Raw genomic sequence first — 23,998 nt, forward strand, 5'->3', positions numbered from 1 at the left:
TTCGTCTTAAAACGAAAAAAGTCCCCAACCGATTTGTGTTAGTACGGTCCCAAACCGATTTTTTAATGCAACTCTGTCAGTAATTGCCGATGAGAAATCACGGATGTCACTGCTGACGCTTGTTTAGGTACAAAGAAATGATTAAAAAATTATCAAATCAAATCAAAGATCCAAAACGGCAATTTTTCATCTGAAAAGTCGAATAGATTGAGTTTTGTTTGAGAACTTACAGAACGACAAGGTGCCAGATAGGTTTGCCACTGACGAAAAAAATACCATTTACCATTCACTTGGGAAAAATCTACAAAATCTGGAAAATATCTATCAATAACTTTTTTTAGTCATTTAAATCATGATACAAAAAAGAAGGTAGTTTCAATAAACAACTTTTTGATTAAAAAGCAGATTTTTGACAATTGCTCAATTGTAAAAAAATCGAAGCGGCGTTACCCAATTGTAGGTTTTTTGGTGTGGGAGATTTTATATCCTAAATTTGGGATTATAAGGAAATAGTTGTATTAATATATACCTTTTAAAAATAATCAATATCTTGTCTTAAAAACGTTTAAATTTTACATTAAATTCGATAACAACTTGCCAAATCATTATTTTAATATTAATACAATTTTAGTGAACATATCTTAAAATTTTTTTAGTGTCCTCATGTCATCTCATTATGTCACAATGTAGTTTTATATATCGGATACGATGATTCTGATGTAATTCAGACACTGAAATTACACATTTCGATGTGTTATTTAATACATATTGTCTTTGTCCATTTAACAGCAAAAGGAATTTGCTTTAGGACCCATGGGCCGTAAAATTTTTCGAGCAACACATATTGTTTTCACATGAAATTTTTACACACCCAAAATTGAAGTATAAAATAAATAGATACAAATAAATTTTCAATCAAACTGATTTGTGTAGTTCAGGGGCGTCTTTAGTAAATGTTTGGAGGCTGTTTTAATATATCCTATCTTATTATATATTTCTTAGCTTTCTACATTCTGAGAAGTTGAGAGAATGAAGTCTAATATTCTTTTTGGGTCAACTATGATGTTTTATTTAATTTTTTGCAATCATTAGTTAATTTCGCTTGAGGAGTCGCAATGCTCATACCGGCTGTACCGATTTTTTGGAAATTTCGGACACAAATTTTCCAAGAATGGTTATAGGCTAAAACAAACCTAGATATCGGGTGTGAAGGGCGTGTGGAACCTCCCATACAAATCGAATTTTTCATAGTGCATATCTCTGGAATTATTTGTGGTAGAGTCCTGGAACTTTGTATGGATATATGTATGGATTTATTGGAAAATGCGGCGTGCCACCGTAGAACTTGGAATAGAATATGAAAACGATCTCGAAGCCATTGAAAGCTAGCGGTATAGACCAAATAAACTAAAATTCTTGTGACGCATAGATACCTCTGGAAGCATTTATTTTTCCAACGGAAATATGTACAGGAAAACGGGCGCGACATCTTCTGGAAAGTAACATGATCACAGGGAGTATCCCGAGAACCATTTTAAGCTAAACCTTCAGGGATTACATTCTCGCCAAGACCCATAGGCATAAGCTGAAATTGCGTCGCAAGTTTTATGATCGGCTTAGGTAAGGTTTAACCACTTAACCCCCCTTTGTTTTCGTCGCTACTGAATTCTATAAACTGTCAGCTTTCACACAATTTAAAATGTATATGTAAGAACAAAATATTTTTAAATCGACAAAAAATTAATAAGAAAATTTGAAGGATTTTAGATATTGGGTATGGTAGCACGAAATGTCACAATCTGCTTAATTGTCAGGTTGTTAATATGGCGACGAAAAAGTGACAATGGAACTACAGTGCTATCTGGGTCGAGTGAACTAATTAATGCAAGACCAGTTCATAGAAAACAGATTGTTCACTATATCCAGATGGAGTTTTTTGCTCTTTAAAATCAATTTTATTGCGCAGTGTGTCTGTTAAAGTTAAATTTTTAAGAACTCTGAAGTGTCGTCTTTTCCCAAAGCTAATGCCAACACATGTTTCCTATTGTTATTGTATCGTCGTCGTCAAGCTCTATAGCGGTAGACCCAGGAAGCGCGAAGCCTCGATGGGGTCTGTCCATAAGGCCAGACACATTAGCAGGGTGGGGTTCACTGGGCATGCGAAGAGATGCTGCGAGTCATGGAGCGTCTCTCCGAATGACGGGAATTCATTTGGCACATCTGCATTTATTCTGTTCAGGTATGAGTTCAACCTGCTGCAGTAGCCCGATCGAAGTTGGGCTATGTGGTCCGAGCCTCCCGAGGCAGACGAAGCTCTGTCTCGTCCACGTCAGGTGGTTGCGTGCCCATAACGGCATTCACAGGTCGAGAGATAATATAACTCGGGACTGGCTCTCTTTGAATTTCGTTCGAGGCCTGTCGGTATGTTGTTCGGTTCAGAGAAAGTTTTATGAATCCCGGACTTCGCCCGTCAGTTCATATAGATGCCTTCTGACGTGCCGTGGCGAGGGTTCTTCCGCAATAAGATGTCTGTTTGGGTGCTAACACGATAACACCCTACTAGGAATTGCTTGCAGAGCATTGTGTTATGCTCCTTAATCGGGAGCATATGTGCCTCGTCGCGCAGGTGATGTTGCGGCGACATCAGAAGGAATCCTGTCGCTGTCTGATTGCCGTGTTTCGGCAGGTCTGCAGCTTCATCCAATGCGTCCTACTAGTCCCCGGTACCCATACAGGCGCTGCATAGTTCAGAATCGGCCGGCCAATTGCCTTGTTGCCAACAACATTTCTTTGTTTGCCGCAGGTGCTGCCGGCTAGCGAGTTGAGGACTTTGTTGGGGCTTTGTACTTTATTGACAATTGCGGTTGTATACGCCGAGAAGGAGAGCAGACCTTCGAAGGTTACTCTGAGGACCTTCGGGTTATTCAACGTCGGAATTGGTTCGTCATCGACGAGAATACCCAGTTGCAGTCTGACCTCCTTCGTCCAAGTGGTGAAAAGCGTTGCTGAGGATTTTGTAGGGGAGAGGTTTAGGCTCCGTGCAGTGACGAAGCGAGAAAACCATTATTGAGCAATCGTCAGCATAAGAGACAATCGAGACTACCTCTGGTGGTTAGCTCCCTCAACCCTCCGAAATGTAAAAGTTGAACAGTAGTGGGAAAGGACACCACTCTGTTGAACTTCCTGTTTTATTCTCCAAGGTTTGCTCGATTTGTCTCTAAAGATCACTGACGAGTTTCGACCACTCAGGTAATTCGCCGCCACCGTTTGTCTTCTAGTACCGTTACTTGAATAGTTCTCTCACAGGGGGGGTTTCGGTTAAGGCCACGAGTTATCTGGCTGTTTATGGCGTCAAGTGCTGTTGTTGTGCTGTGCACTTTACGGAACCAATGTTGATTTTTCGCTGGTGTTCAGTAATTTGTGTAGTGCGGGAGTAGAAGGGTCTCTAGTGTCTTCGCAACCGGGGAAAGGAGACCTATCGGGCGATAAGACTATCTTTTGTTGGACGGCTTCCCCGGTTTAAGCAGTGGAACCACTCTCCCCGTTTTCCAAATGTCTGGTACGATGAGAGTGGCCATAGACAGGTTGAGCACCTTGGTTAGATAGTCCACTCCCGCAGCAGCATGCAAATTCCGTCGGGTTCAATTGCTTTGGAGACTTTCGCCTTCCCGATGGCTATCCTTTCCTCGTCGCTGCGGAAAAGTAGAGGCGCACTTGGTGTTGGCAAGTTTGTGCAGCCTTCTGGTCACTCTATGTTTGGCTTTGTCCGCCGAGGATGCAGTACGAACTGTCGGCTAAAATAGCTCGCGCATCGCTCGGGGTCGGACGAAGTGTGGTCGCCAAAAGATATTTCAACTCTGTCGTCATGCTTCGTCGGATTGGACAATGACCTTACGGTTGACCAAAGCTTGCTCACATTTACGGGATCGGCCTGGCGAAGGGATTATCCTTTTTGTTATCAAGTTTTTCGTTACAGTTTTGAATTTGGAATGAATTGGTTTTAAATTTTGTTCACTCTACAAAGACTCACACTTGTTCACTCTATAGAGTACTCAATAGAAAAATGTTCATGTTCACTCTTTCGAGGTGTTCGTAGCATCGGGTGTTCACTCCAGCCAGATACCACTGTACCTTGTTTTTTGTATCATGCATTTTAATAAAATTATATTTAGTTCTATTTTTTAGCTATTTCAATAAAAATTAAATTTGTTTATTAAGGAACTTTTTATTTTACTAATTGTTTAGGGGGATCGAGCGTTTTCATTTCCCAAGACGAGAACGGCTGAACCGATTTGAATAAATTTGTTTATATCAAATTAAAGAGGTTTAAGAAGGATAACTGTTGGAAATATTTTTGATGAGGGTTGCCACCTATTTGAAAATTTTAACTCAGCTAAATTGATAAAATAAATGAAATATTGGCACGTGGATATCAAACTAAAGAGTTTAAAGAAGGCTTATGGCCGAAAATATGTTTGAGGAGGGTTGTCACCTCTTTGAAAATTTAACTCAATTTAATTGTTCTAGATATCAAATTAAAGAGTTTTATAAAAGGGGACTTTTGGACATATTTTTGAGGAGGGTTACTACCTATTTGGAAATTTTAGCTCAGTTAAATTGATTAAACAAATAAAATATTGCAATGCGGGTACCAAACTAAAGAATTTGTAAAATTCCTGCAGTCGAAAATTTGTTTGAGGAGGGTCGCCACCTGTTAGAAAATTTAACTCAATTAAATTGGTATAAGAAATAAAATGTTACAATATGGGTACCAAACTAAAGGCATTCGAGAAATCTTGATTTAAAAATATTTTCAATAGGATTATGCCCTATCTAAAAGTAAAGACTGCAAATATTGGAACTAAATGAAATATTACATAATTGGTTCCAAACGAAAAGTGTTAGGAAAATCTTACGAGAGCTTTTTTTATGTTTCCACTAATTCAATAGCCTAACAGTTTAAATGAAGAAAGAGTTTACAAAATCTTATCAAACGAAGTGATCATGTTATCAACGAAGGATTGGTATACAAACTACGCAATGAAAAAAATAATATTATTAATCTGCCTTATCCTGAATTTCGCCTGAAAAAAAGTTCACCCGAAAATTTGTCAGCCGCCCCATAGCAAAACCATGGAAACCAAAAGTGAAAAGTGAACCGGATCGGGGAAAATGAAACTCATGAAAAGGCTGAATAAAAAACTACTGATGTAAAGGTAATAAAAACCATACCTAACGAAAACATAAAAATATCCCATGAAAGCTGTTTAAAAAATCCTTAATGAAAACTTAAAATTAGTTTCACCATTACCTAACATTGGCTGCGTTTGAAATATACGTTATCATATCGTAAGGAACATTTTAAAGAACAAGTAAACAAAAAAGTTTATTCCAAACGTTCAGAATGAATAAAGAAATGCAGCCATTATAAAATAGTTTACTTTTAATCATAAATAATTTCAATTGCGAGTAAAGAGAATGTGCCTGCTTTAGCGTTGAGTTTTTCCGACTTTCAAATATCTAAGAATCTACCTTAGAGAAATACACATCTACCACATTTTCCATATTTTTTTTTTTAGAATTTTTTTTCCAAAAATCAGCGTGAGCAATTTGAATAACGTTGGATGATATTATGAAGATTATGGTTATTATTATTATTCTGATCTCCTTTTATATGCCCAATCAAACATTCACAAATTTAAGCACAAGGGCATTTATGATCGCATATTGCAAACGTTAAGATAATAAGAGCTGCAGAACAGAACCACTCATGAACAATTTTTTTACAAGAGCGTGTAATTACTGGCGTATGCCAATGACATAGACCCCATCGGTAACAAAAACCTCGAAGTCTGTTCTGCCTTTTCCAAGTTGGATAACGAAGCAAAGCGATTGAGTTTGGTGATCAACGAGGACAAGACGAAATATCTTCTGTCATCAAACAAAGACTCAGAGCATTCGCGCCTTGGCACCCACGTCACTGTTGCCCATGCTGGTATATGGCGCAGAAGAATGGACAATGACAACATCCGATGAGGCGGCTCTTGGAGTATTCGAGAGAAAGATCTTACGGAAGATTTACAGGCCCCTATGCGTTGGCGACGATTAGTACCGCAGACGATAGAATGATTACCTGTATAAGCTTTACAACGGCTCCGCTGGTTTCCCCATGCCATTCGAATGGGAACCGCGTTCTTGGTCTAAAAGAATTCGACTGCAAATACCTAGTGGAGAAGGACTTGGCTTCACGTGGCATTTCCAGTTGGCGTCAGTTGGCACAGAAGAGAAGCGACTGGCGTGCTTTGCCGAACTCGGCTAAAATCGCTTATACGATTACAGCTTCAAATGACAAATGATCTTCTTCTCAGATGCACCAGGAGGAACTAGGACAACATTCCTTATAAGATTGTGGCAACGGTTCGATGAAAAAATTACATAGGCGGAGCTCTCGCTTCGTCTGGAATATCTGCGATATTGTTACCAGGTGGAAACACTTCTCATTTAGCTCTTATGCTGCCATTGATCATACAAATCATCACGTGCAATATTTCCAGAACATCCGGTATGGGAAAAGAGCTTATTTCAAAAAAGGAAACTCATTGTTTGGGATGAGTGCACAATGGCGCATACGAAATCTCTTGAGCTTCTTAATCGATTGGTGCGAGGTTTACGTAGAAATATTCAACCATTCGGGAATGCATTGATATTGCTCGCGGGAGACTTTACGCAAACATTGCCTGTAATTTGTCGATTGACACCAACGGACGAGATAAATGCTCGATTGAAATATTCAACATTGTGGCAAGACGAACATACATACATTGCAGTTGACTACAGAGCCATTTATCAGCCTAGGTATTCTCGCGACCAGTACTGGACATTAGGAATGGAAAGCTGCCAGCCAATGAGAGATTAGGACGAATTTTATTGCCTGATAATTTTTGCAACTTAGAAACATCGAAAGGAGAACCGATCGAAAGAATGTTTCCAGATATTTAAATTAATTATAGGAATTACGATTGGCTCAGTGAACGAGCTATACTTGCCGCGAAGAATAAGGATGTCTATCAACTTAATAATATTTTTCAATCCAGCATTCGAAGTGATGAACTAACTTATATGTACGTCGATAAACACCATTGTGGATACAAATGAAGCAGTTAATTATCCAACGGAATTTTCGAACTCGATTGGTCTTCCAGGGATTACCCAACATACTGAAATTTAAAATAGGTGTGGCAATTATCATGTTGGGGAATATTAATCAGCCAAAACTCTGCAACGGCAAGCGACTCGCAGTTAAGAAATTGATGAACAACGTAGTGAAAGCAAAAATTTTAACGTGGCCTTTCAACCATACACCATTTCAATTTGAAAGATAGCAAATCCCAATTCGATTGGCATTCGGAATCACAATCAGTAATGCTCAAGGTCAACCTTTGGAAAAGTATGGTTTAGATTTAGATGCCGATTGCTTCTCACATGGACAAATACATACATATATGTAGCCTGTCGGCAAATAAGATAGTTTTGATATCTACGTAGAGAAAATAAAAACGAAAAATATTGTGTACCTACTACACACAAGTATTGCAAAATCAAACTTATCTGAAACGTACATACATATGCTTTGTTTCGTTAAATCTTATCTTAAGTGATGGTATTCAAAGGCGCACGTTTTTCTTGCGAGACTACATAGTTTATTTTTCTTCATTAACAAACGAGGAGGTCACAATTAGAACTTACAATACAATTAGGGAGTTCACAAGGTGTTGTATACTGTCGTACTGTTGTATGTCATAAACTTGAAACGGCTAAAACTATATTTAAGGAATTCGCAAGCTAACTTAAAAGTTGTATTATGAAATTCCACACCGCTAAAAAATAGTTGGTGGTGATTTCAAGTCCTCTAAACATTTATTTAGCCGTTAAAAACTTTACGACATACGACAATACGACACTTACGACACCTTGTGAACCACCCAAATATGTTTACTTTTATGAATTCAAAGATTGACTATTAAATGTTTACTCATTTTTAAATGTTGAAGGTATTTGAGATCATATTAATGGCATCTTCGCGGTTTTTTGTTTTAAACCAGAAGCAAAAGTGATGAAACTAAAGGCAACAACGAAACTTCATCATTAAAAAACGTCAACTGAAGTTATTGAAAGCTAATACAGTGACTCAAAAAAGCACTTGGTATATGTTTTAATATGCACAATGGGGCTGTTCAGGATTTTGTGGAAGTGGTCTTGGATTTGCTGTTGGAATTGCATTTGCAAATTTTTTTCTTGCTGTTTTCTTGTAAACCGTGTCCATGTTATTGTTGTGTATTCACAAATGCGATGAATATGCAAATCCAGAGCATATGCAGAATATACTGACAGCCCTAATATTTTTTAAGTAAAAATGTGTTTCGCTTCTTTTTATAAGAATATTGTTTGCGCTTTAACCAAACTTATAAAAATCAAGGATTCAAGCTATTTACAACATTGAGAAAAATTCAAAAACATTTCGTCTAAATTTCGAACTTTTTCTCTGAGTTTTTAGAACCATTTTCGGTATGCGGTTTTCTAGCCCGTGGAATTTTACTATAACCAAAAATTTGCACCTAAAAATTCCCGTTTATTAAAAGTATTTGTCGCAATCATAGCGTGTAAATACATATTTGTCCATCTATCCATTTTTTGTTTTTATTTAAAGAAACACTTTAAATGTTTAGACAATCAAAAGCTCCTCAAGATTCCCGTAAAATGAGTTTTGATAGAGCACGATAAAATCGCCTTTTATCGATGTACATATGTATGTATTAGGGCTCGTAAAATTATCCGACTATTCGACTAATCGGTTAACCGATTATTCGATTCGTAACCGTTCGCATGCTTATTAGTCGGTTAATGGTATTCGAATAGTCGCCCGCCTTCGATTATTCGAATAGTTGCTTTTCTTCGACTACTCGAGCATTGTAGCAAATCGAATTTCAGCAACCGAACTTTCATTGAAATTTCTTTGACAAATGAAAAAAAATTTATTTAAATATATACATACATGCACACATATGTATGTATATTCAGATACAAAAAATGAGCGGACGCAAAAGGAGCTTGGTTTGGGATTTTTTCGCAAAAAACAGAGGACGAAAAGGAAGTAACATGTTCCATATGTGGTGCAGTTTTGTGCCACACCTCCTCTACATCCTCACTGAACAACCATTTAACAAAAATCCATAACAAAAATCGCGAAAATGAGAGGTAGGTATTGCTTTAGCCATTGTCTCTAAAATATTTCCCAATAACATTTCAATAATTAGCGCACATTCTTGCAAAAAAAGTTTGCCTTAATTTTGCACATGCCATCTTATATATGTACTACGAATGTAACAAGACTTTATATGTATATGTATCTGTAAATGCAAAAAAAAACTCGAACTTAAAATATTCGATTAACCGAAAATGAACGGTTAACCGAATAATCTAAAGTGAACGGTTATCCGAATAGTCGACAGCTTTCGACTACTCGAATATTGCTAACCGATTAACAGTAGTCGACTTCAGTCAGATTCGAATAATTCGGTTAATCGATTAACCGAATTGCCCGAGCTCTAGTATGTATATAAAAAGTGGACACTAAAGCGTTCGAAAATTAATGCAATAAAGAAAACTACACTTTTGGAAATAAATTTAAATATAAAAGCGGGGACAAAATTCAAAATGCAAACAAAATACTTTAACAAAAATCTACAAAAATGTGAATCAATTTACCTTTTTACCAACGCAAATTTTGTCTACCAATTTTTGTAATAATTTACCAAAGTGCGCCGGATATATAAACTTCGGTTTCGCCCGAACTTATACTTCATTTTTTATATTTTTTTTTAACTTTAAGTTTTTGAAAGGTACAGGTAATTAATAATGATAAAAACATACAGCCTTAATTTGTATCACGAACGATAGGCAAAACGGAACGATTCGTCTGCAGACGACAACCTCTCAGATTGCGATTTTAAACTCTATCGGTCGTCTTCGCCTTCCTTTTCATACATTAGGTTGCGATGGGCTCGGTTGCATTTAAACCGGCTAAAATGATGCCGCCGTACTAAGTTTTGAAGCATTCCCCTGCAGACGAATCGTTCGTGTTGCCTATCGTTCGTGATACAGAATAAGGCTGATAGTGAGGTAAAACCGTTCTCTCTATTGAGAAATGGGTAAAAAATTAAATTGTTTGAAGTAAAAACGACATTTTACGAACTGACCACTTTATGTTGTTGCTCAATAGGTTTTTTATTTGCTGTCAAAAAATCATAAGATTCGAATGAATGCTTGCTGAAATATTGAAAAAAGTGTAAAAGCCTTAAGAGAATTTGTTTGCAAATAACTCATCGAAAAATTAAAATTAGCGCAAAAGCTTCGTTGTTGTGCACCATGTGAACTTTCAAAATCGGCCAATGACATATAAAAAATCAACTTTGGTTGGCCCACTTGGGAAAACTTGACTGATTAAACAAATCTTCTGGTAGTTTTTTTGTTGAATTTGGTTACTTTTTCTGGTGATTTTGGTAAAAATAAAAAATAAAAATTTTGTGGCAACACGAGCTTAACATATCTTCATCTGAAATACAAAAATACGTAAAAACATCTTCGCTGAAATGCAAAAAGTCATAACTAATAAAAAATTCAAAATTCACTTTTTGATTGATATGATGCATTTCATCGAATTATAACTCCCCACATCGTTTTATAAAAAAAAGTAAGTGCCACACTAGAGAAGTGAATATACATACATTTTTTTGCTTAAAATTATATTTTTTGTCTTTTTTCTATCTAGGTGCCTACCTCTTTCCCTGTTCGTTCTAGTTACATTTATGTTACTCTGTTTTCTTTTATTTTCATTTTTATCTTTAATCTATCGATAGCAAAACCGATAGTAACATCCAACAAAATATCGATAACAAAATCGATAGTAACATCCAACAAAATATCGATAACAAAACCGATAAAAATATCGATAACCAAATCGATGACAAAATCGATAAATTATTGGTAACAAAATCGATAACGAAATCGGTAAATAATCGATAACAAAATCGATAACAATATCGATGACAAAATCATTAAAAAATCAATTAAAACATATATAAAAAAATCGATAAAAATATCGATTATTATATCGATAAGTTCCGAAAATATCGAAAGCAAATCGGTAATAATATTGGTAGCAAAATCGGTTAGAAAATCGATCAAAATAGCAAAATCGATAATAATATTGGTGCAAAATCAGTGAGAAACTCGATCAAAATATCGATGAAAATATCGATAACAAAATCGATAAAATATCCATAACAAAATCGATAAAAAATATATCAGTAATCGCTAACAAAATCGATAAATACTCGATAACAAAATCGATAAGTAACCGATAACAAAATCGATAACAATAGCGATAACGACATCGATGAATAGTCGATAACAAAATGGATAGAAATATCGATAACAAAATCTACAAACGTATCGAGTATTATATCAATAAGTTCCGAAAATATCGATAGCAAAATCGAAAAAATTTCGATTCCAAATCGGTAAATATATCGATTATTACATCGATAAGTTCCGAAAATATCGATAACAAAATCGATGAAAATATCGATAACAAAACCGAAAAAATTATTGATTATTATATCGATAAGTCCCGAGAATTCCTAAAATCTCTAAAAGTCCAAAACAGTTCCCAGATCGAGTCTCAGTGTCTCTATCTAGGTATATATGCATATCTTTTTACCTGTAATTACCTTTATTTTAATCTTTCTTCTTCTATTTTCAACTTTATTTTCATCGGTATCCTCTTCCTCATCTTTTTTTTTTATATTTATCTTTGTTTTTACTTTTATGTTTATTATTTTCTTCATTTACATACATATTTCCTTTCACCTTTGCCCTTACATAAGTGTTAAAATTTACCATGGTCTTCATTTTTGCCTTTATCTTTACGCATGTTTGTTTTTGTTTTTATTTTTACCTTTGCCTTTATCCTTTTCTTTATCTATGTACGTACTTACCTTTACTTTCATTCTTGTATTGGTCTTTTCCAAGTGTTATTCTTTAAGCTTTTATTAGAAAATTTTTGTCAAATTACACCTGTTTCAGCCCCAACCATTGCCGTTGCACTATTTTCGTTGCACCGTTTCCGTTGCACCACTTCCGTGTGCAATTTCCGTTGAATTTGCCAATTTACTCCCAACCAACCAACCGCCGCTAAAGAAGTTTCACTTCAAAATATTAGTCACGACTTTATCCATTTCAGTGACGATATATATCAACAAGTTTATCGAATCGTATATGTTGGAATTAGCTCGAATTGTAGTTATCAATCCGGAAACGGGTGTGCAATTATTATACTGGATCACCGAAGTCATACCATGTACATACATGCATATGCATGTCCTGCAGGAAATGAGTTAGATACATAAGTTAACTTGAAACTGATTAGGAAGGAACTAAAGGTCACTATTATCTGTATACTTTCTTTGGGGATGGCCGCGAACATCAGTACGAAAAGCAATATTTTAAAATTTAATTTTTTGACGTTTTTATTTACATAGGTACTCACTTTATTTAACATTACATACATATTTGTTTACATATTCTACTGAAGATGGTCCCATATTCGAACTCCGTCAGACATAACTTCAAAATGATAATATAAAACTGCGATCTTCCTTTTGTTTGTCCTCAATTCGAAAAAGTATTTGTGGAGTGCAGAAAAAAGTGTATTCAAAGTAAAAATTATATGACGATATTTTAATAGAAACTTTTTTAAGAAAACAGTCTCCCGAATACGTCTGCATAACTTTTCAACTAGTTTTAAGCTATTTTTTTCTGCAGGGTGCACTTACAAATGTACGTACATACATACATATTTTTGTACAAACAAGGTATCTTAACGCATATGCTGGTACAAAAGTAACGTGAGAACTTTGGCGACAATCCCACATTAAACTGCCCTGTGTGAAAGCTTGAAAAATAATGTATGAATTGTACTTGTAGAAATGTACACATTGTACATAAATAAACAAGGTGGCGCAAAATTAATAAGCCTTCTTCTTGATCGCTTCTTTCTTTGTGGTTACTTGAAGTCGCGGGATTATGCCAACTGGCTTCAGACAATCACAGCCCTTAAAGCGAATATTCGACAGGAAGGCGAACAGTTATCGCCGGAAATCTTGCGGAAAGTCATACAAAATGTGATAAACAGGCACAAATGTGTACCAACACTGGCGGCAGCCATTTGACGGATATCATCTTTCTACTTAACAGAAAAATTTGTAAAGGTCCAAAAAAAAATTCCATCACTCAAAATCTTTTTTTTTTTAATTTAATAAAAAATTATTCAAAACAGAATAGGATGATTATTTTGCGCCACCTTGTATATATTAACATGTAATATGTTTGTGCAGTGCTTGTTCGCATCCAGATGTCCATATATTAATGATCGCCTCCGATGGAATTTAATAGGGATAATGTTTTCATTCGGTTCTCTCAGTTTTATTTTAATAAAAAATGTTTGTGCTGATATATAAGTATGTATACACACATACATATGTACATTTTTGCTTTTATAATTTTGCTCGTATTTATACACACATTTTCGCTAATGCCATTTAAATTAATACATATGTACATATGTATGTCTGTATGTATATGCACATAGGTATGGATGTACATATGTATGTTGAATGTTTTGTTTAAAACGTACAAACATATGCACATTTATTTGTACATATGTATGGACATATCTCACACGATCTTCAAAAGTGACACAACTCAAAATTTGGCATTTTTGAAACTATGCACTAAAAATAAACGCAAAACTTTTATTTACCTTTCAGCAAAAGCTGGACCAAATTTTTGTTATAATTTGTTGAAAAGAACCAATTGGTAAAGTCGCCCTTGCCCATATGATTAGCATCTCCTAATAAGTAGTTTTTCGCATTTTCTGACGAACGTGTAATTTTGATTTGTGTCTCTTTTGAATATCGTGTGCGATATGTATGTCAGTAATTAATATTTACGCTAAATGACTTACTGTTTAATTCGGGCGCGCAGTTAGCGAGCTACACGCTCCCGCTTAAGATGTTTTACGCGGAAAGATCGGTCATCAGCGGATTGTCGACGCCCAAGGTCCCACTAAACAGCGCAAATGACGAGTTTCTTATACAAAATGCGCGTTATTTAAATTGGATATTAGTTTGACGAAGTGATCTTATTAACAAATGAAGAACGATTTTCTTCAAATAAATCGATCCTTTCAAGCGGCCGGTGCGAGTCGTCATTTAAGTCCCAGAGTACCGCCATCTTTATTAGTCGCATCAACTGATATTAGCGCCCTCGAATACAAACATATGTATGTACTATGTGCTGGTGTTTGCGCGTTTACTGGACCGTTCTGCATAATTTGTTCGCGCGTTTTGTGACAAACGTGGCCAATTCTGTTTACAACAACAATCTGTGTCGGTGTTGCTCGAGTTGCTCACAATCTGTGCGATGTCATTGTTGTGATCATTGTTTGATTCACAGAAACACCCAGCGTGCTTCGAGTGAGCTTAGTGAAAATGAGTGCGAAGAGAAGGAGCTTACGGCAAGAAGTGAGATAGAGGTGCACTCAAGAGCGACGACAACCTGTTCACCTCATCATTACGTCATAGTTGGTTAGTGCACCGGAAAACCAACAAAACTAATCATTAACCAAAAAACAGCGACTCTTCTTTAAAAAATGTTAAAATTTCAATCTCGGCGTGCGGAGATTTGAGATGCCTTCCATAAGCATTTTTAAATTCAAATTAAATCAATCAATAGTGAATTGCACTATGGCTAAAATATGCACTTTCTGCGGCCATAAATCTTAAACACAATCTTAAAAGACAGTGGTTTCAAAATCAGCGAAAGCGGCCCATTACCACACCCATCACCCATTTACCAAGTATCCTAGAGTACGCGTCCCCTTCTAAAATTGAGGAAAATATTTTTATTAAAAAATGGAAATATATTTTGTAGTCGGTGATGCTCTATCTTTTGGTAGTATTACCGACTATCGCTTTCAACCGGAAGTGGGTTAAACAGGCCGGAAGTGCATTATTTTAACTGGAACTCCATTACAAAGAAACGTTTCTGAAAAAAGTTACGTTTTTTTGATGACGTTTGAGCAGACAATTCATAGTCCAAATGAAAGTAGATATAATACCCTTTTATCAGATATACATATGTATATCGACGAAATCGACCAGAAAAAGTCGAACTCGACGAAACAAGCACAATACATATGTTTAAACTTTTATAATCACAACATGCACTTCGAAACAGTGAATTTTCAAAATACAAATGTTATTTAAAACCACAATTTTTACAGTCAATATGTGCTATACCATTGCTAAAATAATCGCACTTCAATATTTTTACAAAGGTAAAACAAAACCGCGATGCACTGAAATCCAGTATAATAAAATTCTAGCACAAATCAGGACCAGGGTTGCCTTGCGGCCATAAATTTATAATTCCTTTTCTAACAAGAGTATCTAGAATAAAGTCCGCCTAGTAAAAATGTAGAAAGCAGAAGTTGAAATCTGCACTTTTGGCCGCAGAAAGTGCTTATATCAGCCTTAGTGCATTGGTTAAATGCCTAATTTGTTGCTTCCAAAAAAACCGGTGCAAAAAAAATATTTTAGCTGCTTTCTAAGGCAGATTTTGGACTATAAAAATCATGTTCCTTTAGGGTAGCTGATAGGCTTATATTTTGCGCTTTTCTTTCATAGATGATATCGATGCGAATTACCTTGAGATTGAGCGTCGCAAAATCGAGACTGAATCATTTTATCGTCTTGTTGACCGCGCAACTGCTGAGGATATTTTGAATAGCAGAGAAGATGGCTCTTGTTTGGTACGCCCATTTAAAGAAATGGTATGTTCGGAGTAAAATAATTTTGGCTTCTAATCCAATGTTTTCTGTTCATTTCCACAAAGGATCCGTCGATTAAATACATCGTCACCATATATGCCCAGCAGCAATATTTCCATCTTTTCATCAGACAAATTAACGGTAAGGACCTCTACGGCATCGGCCAACAAAAGTCTAAAGAAAAGGTTTTTAGCTCCCCAAGTGATATTATCGATTTCTACAGTTATAATCCTTTACAATGTACAAACAAAAGTACCAGTATAAGTTTAGTATTAAAACCAATAATTACATGAAAAAGATGCGTAATTGTTATTTATAATTTAATAAATTTTATGTGCATAAGTAATCATTCACTTTTAGACATCTTCATGTTTGGTGTGGATATTAAAATTTTAATTTTTTATGTACAAATAAAAATAGACTTATACGATATTTCAAGCTGCTTTAATCCACATGCTACTATTCCGAAAGAGTTAGGCTAAGTGGCTACGACCGCTTTGAATACGCAGCGATTGTTCTGCATAAGAGCTGGCCAAAAGAAGGATTTGATAAGATCGGAGCGGCGATCAGACTGTGGGTGGCGTTCGTGTTTCTCTGGACGCAGAAAGCCTGAAATTGAAAAGCGGATTAAATATACATATGTAAATTTACATATATGTACATACATACACATCGTCACCTGAAATGCAAAAAGTCGTAACTTATAAAAAATTCAAAATTCAGTTTTTGATTGCTATGCAAGATTTCATCAAATTGCAACTCCCCACATCGTTTTATGAAAAAAAAATTACTCATGACTTTCAGTGACGATGTTGTTACGTTATTTTGCATTTCAGGTCACGATATATCGCTTAATCGTTTAATAACCCTGCCAACCAAAGTTCCCGAAATCTTAACGAAATCTTTAGGAGCATCTCGTTTCTGTATTTTTATGAATCTTTAAAGAAAATTGTATGAAGTGGTTGACAGGAACTCGTAAAGAAATTTTTGTACGAAACATAAAGAAAATAATGAAATAATTCTGCAAGAAATTATTCCAATAGCAGCATTATTTTCTTCCTAAATTTCGTAAAAGAATCGAAGTGTGCACAGTTTATTTAATTTTAGAAAATTCGGCAAAAAAAATGTCTCTACAATTCAGAATACTCTGAAAACACGGTTTGCAGGCATGATTCAATAATACAAGGTTGTGTAATTGTTGTCAGCTAAAATTTGACACTCCTTTATTGTATTTGATAGATTTGTATTTTGGAAGTAGGAGAAAGGGGAAGAGTGTGATCGCATTTTGCGAAAACGGTAGTAGAATGGTACTGTACCCAAAGTATACAATTAGAAGTAAAATGTGTATTATTAATTCTATGCGAATTTGCAATATATTTGGTGTTTTAATGGAAATACTAAACAATATATAAAAATATTCATTTTTGATTTAAGTTATTCGTCATTTCCGGGAACAAACCTAGAATGCCGACCGTTCAGCTATGCAAAGACGAAAAATGCGGATCAATAGAACTTTTTATGCTCATTTCAACCATGCCAAAATGATTTGGCGCAAGTAAAAAATGAAGAGGTTCTAGAAGGTTAAAGTTCAGTTTTTAGATACTTTAAATATTAATACCTTATGAACTTTATAACCGATTAAAAAGCTAATGACGTCACCATAAAGGTAATTAATTTTTTCTTCAGCTGATGTACATAATTTATAGCTTTTTGTATTTTTAAACCAAAACAACTAAAAAACGAACAAATATTATTTTTTCATGAAATAACCTTTTTTGAAAAAACTGCATAATTAATGGTAAAGAATTTTATATTATTTAGAAAGTACAAGTTATTATCTTTAATTCGATATTACATATTTTATCATGATCTACTTTTGGGTTTCAACAATTTAGTGATAATTAAAAATACAAATAAACCTCTTATATTTTCTTTTTTTTACCTGCGCCAAATAAATTTGGTATCGTTAGAATCAACGTAAAAAGTTCTATCAATTGGCATTTTTGGTTATTTTATAGCTAAACGGTCGCTATTCTACACTTGTTTTAGAAAATTACGCAAACGAAGGTGACGCCAACGAATATTTAGTATGAAGAATTTTTGGTTTTACTACTAATATCACTAGAAACTATAGAGTAAGCAACATTCTGCACAAGTAAAGGAGCCGATTTTATGTGTGGGAGCGAGAAGACTGTTCTATTTTAAAACCTTTCTGTTATTGAATCATGGTTTGCAGGTTTACGGGAAAACGCAATCAAAGTTTGATCAATTCATACAGTTGGTACATTTATAAAAAGAAGTTTAGTTTAGTTGGAAAGTTTAATCATCTGTTAGGCTGAACATATTCTCCTCATCAAGCTAATTAATTGTTTTATAAAATCTCCTAAATCGTAAATTTTGATTTACATCTCTTTAATATTAAATATGCGATGTATGTTTGTGCGAAGAAAAATAATTAGTTATATTTTGACTAATTTACCAAGAGTGAAATCGCCGTCAAGATAATATGGTGACTTCTGATTAATCATGCGCCAAGCTAGACGAACGCAAGCGCTGACAAAGTGTGTGAGGGCTATGCACGATTCCAGGCATGGATATTCATGTAGTGTGGAAAGTACCTGCGAAAGAAATGTAGCAAATTACTTAAAACACGAGTTTAATTAGCTGCATAAATGTTAAAAATTTGGTACTCAATAAGGCTAACATATTGTGGTATAGGATCATACAATTACATGCAAATATAAGCAGATGATTATGCAATTCACAATAAAATCACATTTTATAAAGTTGTTCGTTGCGTCTTCAAAAAAAAAAAAAAAGGTTTGCAATTATTATTGGTTTTGGTTCATTTCCTTAGTATAACAACTGATAAGATGTTTCAGGGCATACATACATACATGGTTTGCGATCAATCGTAATTTACATAAAGGGATGAGTGAGAAACTAAGCCTTAACCCTTAATTAGGCGCATGGGATCAAGGCCATTGCAAGTTGAAAAAAAAAAATTGTCTTGGAGTGCTTGGAGCATGCTCGCGCCCTTTCTAGGTTCCGAACTCGCCGTGGGGTATGTAAATAAGTCACTGCCGGAACATCGGCGTGTATGCATGTGTCGCTACTCTTTTAAGTCCTGACCCCATGCGAACACTCACGTAACATTTTTTGGGAGAGGTAAATTTCTAATTTTTTTAAGTTAAAGATAATAGAGTACTTGAATATTTTTGATAATACGCGCTTCGTTTTTTTATTTTGAAAACTCCTTTTTTCAAAACTTTTATTGGGGTCACCATGCGACTAATTGTGTGATTTTCTTTATGCGCGTAATAAGGGGTTAATGTAAGATAATAAATGTATAAAGCTTACTCACTTGATTGAAAACCGAGCGTTCAATTTCGCCCAGAGGAAAAGATTCCACAGTTTCGTGCAAATAGGCTCGCACTGATCGATCTAAGGTGAGTGTGATCTCGTTTGATGCATCAACGGAGCAATTTAGAGTTCGACGAACCTCCACCACTTTCCTTTCGCGCATGCCATGACACAGGCGAAATGATAACTGAAAGCATATTGGTAAGAGATATGCATTTAAATGGGAAATACTTATAACGAAGTACTAAATATAATAATGGTATAGTGTAAATGCCAATAGTTATCGCTCTAATTAAAATCATAATATTGGGTACATTATCACTGTCTAGATTACTTGACTGCTTACACTTGACGGCAAATGAAATCAAATGCGTTGATGCAATTTTTTTTTTTTTGTTTCATGGCCAACTTTAGCAAGAAAATAAGTGCATGCCTTGGGGGCATTTGTGATCACTTTCTAGTGCACCAATCAGCAAACGTTTTTTTTGTAAACCTCGTAATTGAATGTCTTTGTTCCTTAGCACGTTTCGGTCAGCGCATGCCTGTGCGCTTCTCTCTACTCCATTACCGTGCAAAAACAGAGTAACTGATTGTTATATTTGGTTGTCTTTTCGATAGACAGTGTAATAAATTTAAAGTGTTTAATGCAAGTCGGCTGAATAAGTGTGTGTGTAATCGAATGAAAATATTACTTGCATATACATACATACATCCGTACGTACTTATATAAAAGTATGAAAAAACAGTGTCGACATACCACAATTATTGAGAAAAGTATTTTCGCTTTCAGATTGTGAATGTGCTTTAGCTGCGGCAGACCATCCAATGCTTCCAATGTATCCGCTCTATTCTCCATATACAGGGTGCGATACTGAGTAACCATTTCGCTGTTGGGGTAGGTCGAGAAGAATGTTTTTTAGTTTGGCATATATGTACATAAAAAAGATTTCGAAATTGTATACATAAGTATGTATGTATTTAATATGTATTTTTTAAGGTAAACCCAATCAATGAAATAAGCCTGCAAACCAAAGTTCCCGAAATCTTAACAAAATCTTTAGGAGTATCTCGTTTCTGTGGCGATTGTTTTACGAATCTTCAAAGAAAGTAATATGAACTCGTAAAGAAATTTCTGTACGAGAAAAAAACTCTGATACAATTCTGTAATAAAATCTTTACATAGCAGCATTACTTTCATTGCTTTACCGATTGTCTTCCGAAATTTCGTAAAAGAATAGTTTATTTTATTTTAGAAAATTCGGCAAAAAAATCCGATGAGAGCTTTACGAATTCCTTAAAATTTCTCTACAATTTAGAATGCTCTGAAAATATGGTTTGCAGGGAATATACCATTTAATACTACTTGACTTATTTCAAAGTTGTTTGAATTTCTGCCCTTGGTAACTAGACGCAAAATCGGAAGATTCTCTCTAACCTTCTCTCAAGCTTAACGATTAAACTTTCCCAAAAACATTTAAAACTTGCTTACGGCTTGAGGGGATTTTTTTTTTTATATATATATGGCTCTTTCTTTGCAGATCCAACATTTAAGAAACCCTAATTTATTTAAAACGAATGCGAAATATTTCATAACTTATTTCTACATAAATGCTTACATATTTACCTGGTGTCATCGTTGGCAGAATCATCCGAATGGTAGCCATCGCTGCAGTGGCTGCTGGCACTTTCCGCATCCACCGGACTTGTGGGCACACCTTCGGGACCCATCAGTTGCAAAACAGCTTCGCAACCTCGCCCGAAATTCATTAACAACCCCGCTGCCGGTCTTTTCTCTATACATGCTTGTCCATCCAAACGTTTCACCTGACCCACACACTTCAAGACTTCTTTGTCGTTTTCCACTCGCTGACTGAGGTTCTCCACAAGAGAGGCTAACTGCTTCAACGCGGGCTTGTCCACCATAGTGAGCAATGTTTTGTTCTCGATGAGTCTTTGTTGTATGTCACCATAGTTGATGGCTAGTAGGCGCTGATGCGAGGAGTGTGCAGGATCTTGCACCGCTGTTATCATGCTAAGCTCTTCCAGCTTGTGTATGGCCATTTTGTAGGTGTCAACGTGTCTTTGTAGCTCAGTTTTAAGCGCGACATGCAGCGATATCAACTGTCCTGCGGAGTCTGTTGTTAAGCCGTGCACACCTAAACCTTGAACTGCATTATCAAAGGACTTCCGCCGCTCCCGTAGGGTTTGTCGCAAATTTGGTTCATACTGCGCTATCGCTTGGATGAGCTTCCCGCAACGTTGCCTCACACCCGATTCGTGGGGATGTGAGAAAAGACGTACCAGTTGCCAAGCAACCGATTCTATTGGCACATCAGGCTTTGGTGAGGGATTGATGGTGATTAACCTACGATAAGAATTTTGGTTTAAATATTTTAGTGATTAGGATCAGATTGGTACAGATCTTACCTTGTAAAGAATGACTCTAGTAAATATGCACTGTGTGGTAGGTGCTCCAGAAGCAAGTCGATTGGCAATTCTGCTATTACCGAACGCAGGACAGATGGTCCAAGTCTACCTACAACTCCTGCTGCCTCCCTGTACTGCCGTCCTTCGGAGAGTAACATCAAACGACGCAGCACTTGTCTGGGACTTGTCAGGAATTCACGTCCGTCACGGGGTGGCCCACGTATCCGTTCTCGACTATCGGCCATTGCTGACTCCAGCGATTCTTGGTGGTTCTTGAGCAAAATTTGTTTTCTACGATGTTTTTACAGATTGTTGTATTTTTTCGATTGTGCCATAGGCTTTTTATGAATGATGAACGGATGATAGAACTTAAATTAAAGAAAATGATGATCCAAAGTCAGGTTAAGTCTTAATTAGCAATTAATGAGTATAAAAATCACGAATTGCGTAAATGTTATGAAATTATATCTTAATATATAAAAATGCCCAGTCACTGTGTTCGTTTACGCTAACCACCGAAATTGCCCATATCCGAGCGAGACTTTTCTAATGTTATTCGCTGCTACGCTTCATAACTAAATATGTTTATGTTGGGGAGAAATAGGTAGTATAGCAAAAAAATAACTGTATTTATACATATAAACATGTGCACATCAACAGCAACAAAAATTTGACCATTTGGACACCATTCAATGTTATCCATTCTCCTGGCTGGCACCGTAACAAGAGATCGTTTTTTTTTTAAAGGAAGTGAAAAATAATGAGACGAATTCTTGTGTTCGTACGAATCGAAAATTAAAAATTTTTTTCACTAATCGCCTCAATAACAATTTTTTTGTAAATTTCGATATCAAATGAAACGTAAAAAACAATTACGAATTTATCATAAGGTTCATCTTAAGAATAGCGATGAGAGTATTTCTTAAGGAGATGTAACACTTGGATAACGGAATATAATTAAAGTCCACCCGATATATGAAAAACATGTTTGAAAGATTTTTACTTAAAGTACTTAACTTGGGTTTCGATAATTGTTCACTAATTCCTCTTTATGCTTACTTTAAACTTGTTTTCTTCTCCTATGATTTTTGAAGTGAAACTTTTTTTGGGTTCGGATGGGAGTACATAAAGGCCTGGCACAAAAATAAGGTAGTTTCATTTAATGACATTCATTGTTGTTGCTAACCATTTGACTTTTAATAAAATTATGACATTTCATTAAATTCATGCTACCTGAAGCAGAAGATTTCAGTAGTCCACTCAAAGCTGTCGAATATGATGAACCTGAAAATTAATGCATGATCTCGAAAATGGCGTTGACGAGACTAGGTTTCAGAATGGATGAAGAAAGTGATCAAAATTATATTTATGCTAATTGTTTATCGGAGGGCTGTCTGCGCAAGCCGAATTCAAGTTTTTTTGCAAACATTGGAAATTTTAAATTCGAAATTTGTTGAAGTTAATGGTGATATGCTAACCACAAAGCCAAATTCTTTGGGAAATCTGATGAGAAATTTAAAAGTAAATTTTAACGAATTTCATCACGAATCACGAATTTAATGTGAACAAAAATTATAAGGCAAAATAAAAATTATTTTTTCCAATTTGTTTTTGTTTTGGATGTTAAGTTATGCGAATTATTTATTTACATGGGAGTGGCGATTATAAAAAGATTTTATTTTGAAAGAGCATCTTTAAAATTATATTTTTAAATCGCAAGATTGCATTCAAAATAAGAAAATGAAAAAATAACAACATAATGCTCCCGCGATTTTTGTTATAAAATAAAAAGAACAATTTCGATGAAGTCTCCTTTAACATTATACATTTTATATATTTTTAATAAAAAAGGTGCGAACCACGTAAGTAAAAAAATTACCAAGCACTGATAATGATTTTTGATTTGAAATATTATTAAATTGGTATAAATGTGGGAAAGAAAATACTCCGATTTATTGTTTGAATATTATCAAAGTGGCAAGGCCGTTGAGAATACTAACAATTTATGAAACTTCAAAAAATTTTATTTTCCGTCAAAAGTTGTTTATTGAAACCATGATAAAAATATGGTGACAGGTAATAAGGTCAATGGAAATAAGGTCAATTGACTTTATTTCCCACCCTGGTGCGAAATGAAGTCAATTGACATTATTACCTTTTCAAAAGCGAAATAAAGTCAACAAAAATTTGGAAATAAAGTCATTGACGCTATTTCCTCATTCAAATGGAAATAGCGTCAACAATGCTTAAAGTATGTCG

General features: G+C 35.3%; 2 protein-coding genes across 2 annotated transcripts; one reads left to right on the forward strand and one right to left on the reverse strand.

Moving 5' to 3' along the window:
* Window positions 1–14,129: 14,129 nt before the first annotated feature.
* On the forward strand, window positions 14,130–16,381 carry LOC118753501. Its single transcript, XM_036488382.1, has 3 exons — window positions 14,130–14,705; window positions 15,807–15,952; window positions 16,015–16,381. Exons 1-3 carry the CDS (start codon window positions 14,411–14,413, stop codon window positions 16,240–16,242), a joined length of 669 nt encoding a protein of 222 aa, XP_036344275.1. The 5' UTR covers window positions 14,130–14,410; the 3' UTR covers window positions 16,243–16,381.
* A 22-nt stretch (window positions 16,382–16,403) lies between these two features.
* LOC118753500 lies at window positions 16,404–22,100 on the reverse strand. Its single transcript, XM_036488381.1, has 6 exons — window positions 21,740–22,100; window positions 20,937–21,677; window positions 20,070–20,199; window positions 19,314–19,499; window positions 18,429–18,567; window positions 16,404–16,558 (listed from the first exon to the last, which is right to left on the reverse strand). Exons 1-6 carry the CDS (start codon window positions 21,982–21,984, stop codon window positions 16,428–16,430), a joined length of 1,572 nt encoding a protein of 523 aa, XP_036344274.1. The 5' UTR covers window positions 21,985–22,100; the 3' UTR covers window positions 16,404–16,427.
* Window positions 22,101–23,998: the final 1,898 nt, after the last annotated feature.

The sequence above is a fragment of the Rhagoletis pomonella genome, unplaced genomic scaffold (genome assembly GCF_013731165.1).
Source record: "Rhagoletis pomonella isolate Grant_MI unplaced genomic scaffold, Rhpom_1.0 Rhpom_scaffold_02543, whole genome shotgun sequence".
Classification (NCBI taxonomy): domain Eukaryota; kingdom Metazoa; phylum Arthropoda; class Insecta; order Diptera; family Tephritidae; genus Rhagoletis; species Rhagoletis pomonella.

Coding starts and splice junctions, on each gene's coding strand:
- LOC118753500 (XM_036488381.1), bottom strand. CDS start 21,984: ATGGCCGATAGTCGAGAACGGATACGTGGGCCACCCCGTGACGGACGT. Junction 20,200..20,936: donor TCTGCCAACGATGACACCAG/GTAAATATGTAA, acceptor CTACCCCAACAG/CGAAATGGTTACTCAGTATC. Junction 19,500..20,069: donor TACTTTTCTCAATAATTGTG/GTATGTCGACAC, acceptor ATATGCTTTCAG/TTATCATTTCGCCTGTGTCA.
- LOC118753501 (XM_036488382.1), top strand. CDS start 14,411: ATGTGCTGGTGTTTGCGCGTTTACTGGACCGTTCTGCATAATTTGTTC. Junction 14,706..15,806: donor TCATCATTACGTCATAGTTG/GTTAGTGCACCG, acceptor TTTCTTTCATAG/ATGATATCGATGCGAATTAC. Junction 15,953..16,014: donor TACGCCCATTTAAAGAAATG/GTATGTTCGGAG, acceptor ATTTCCACAAAG/GATCCGTCGATTAAATACAT.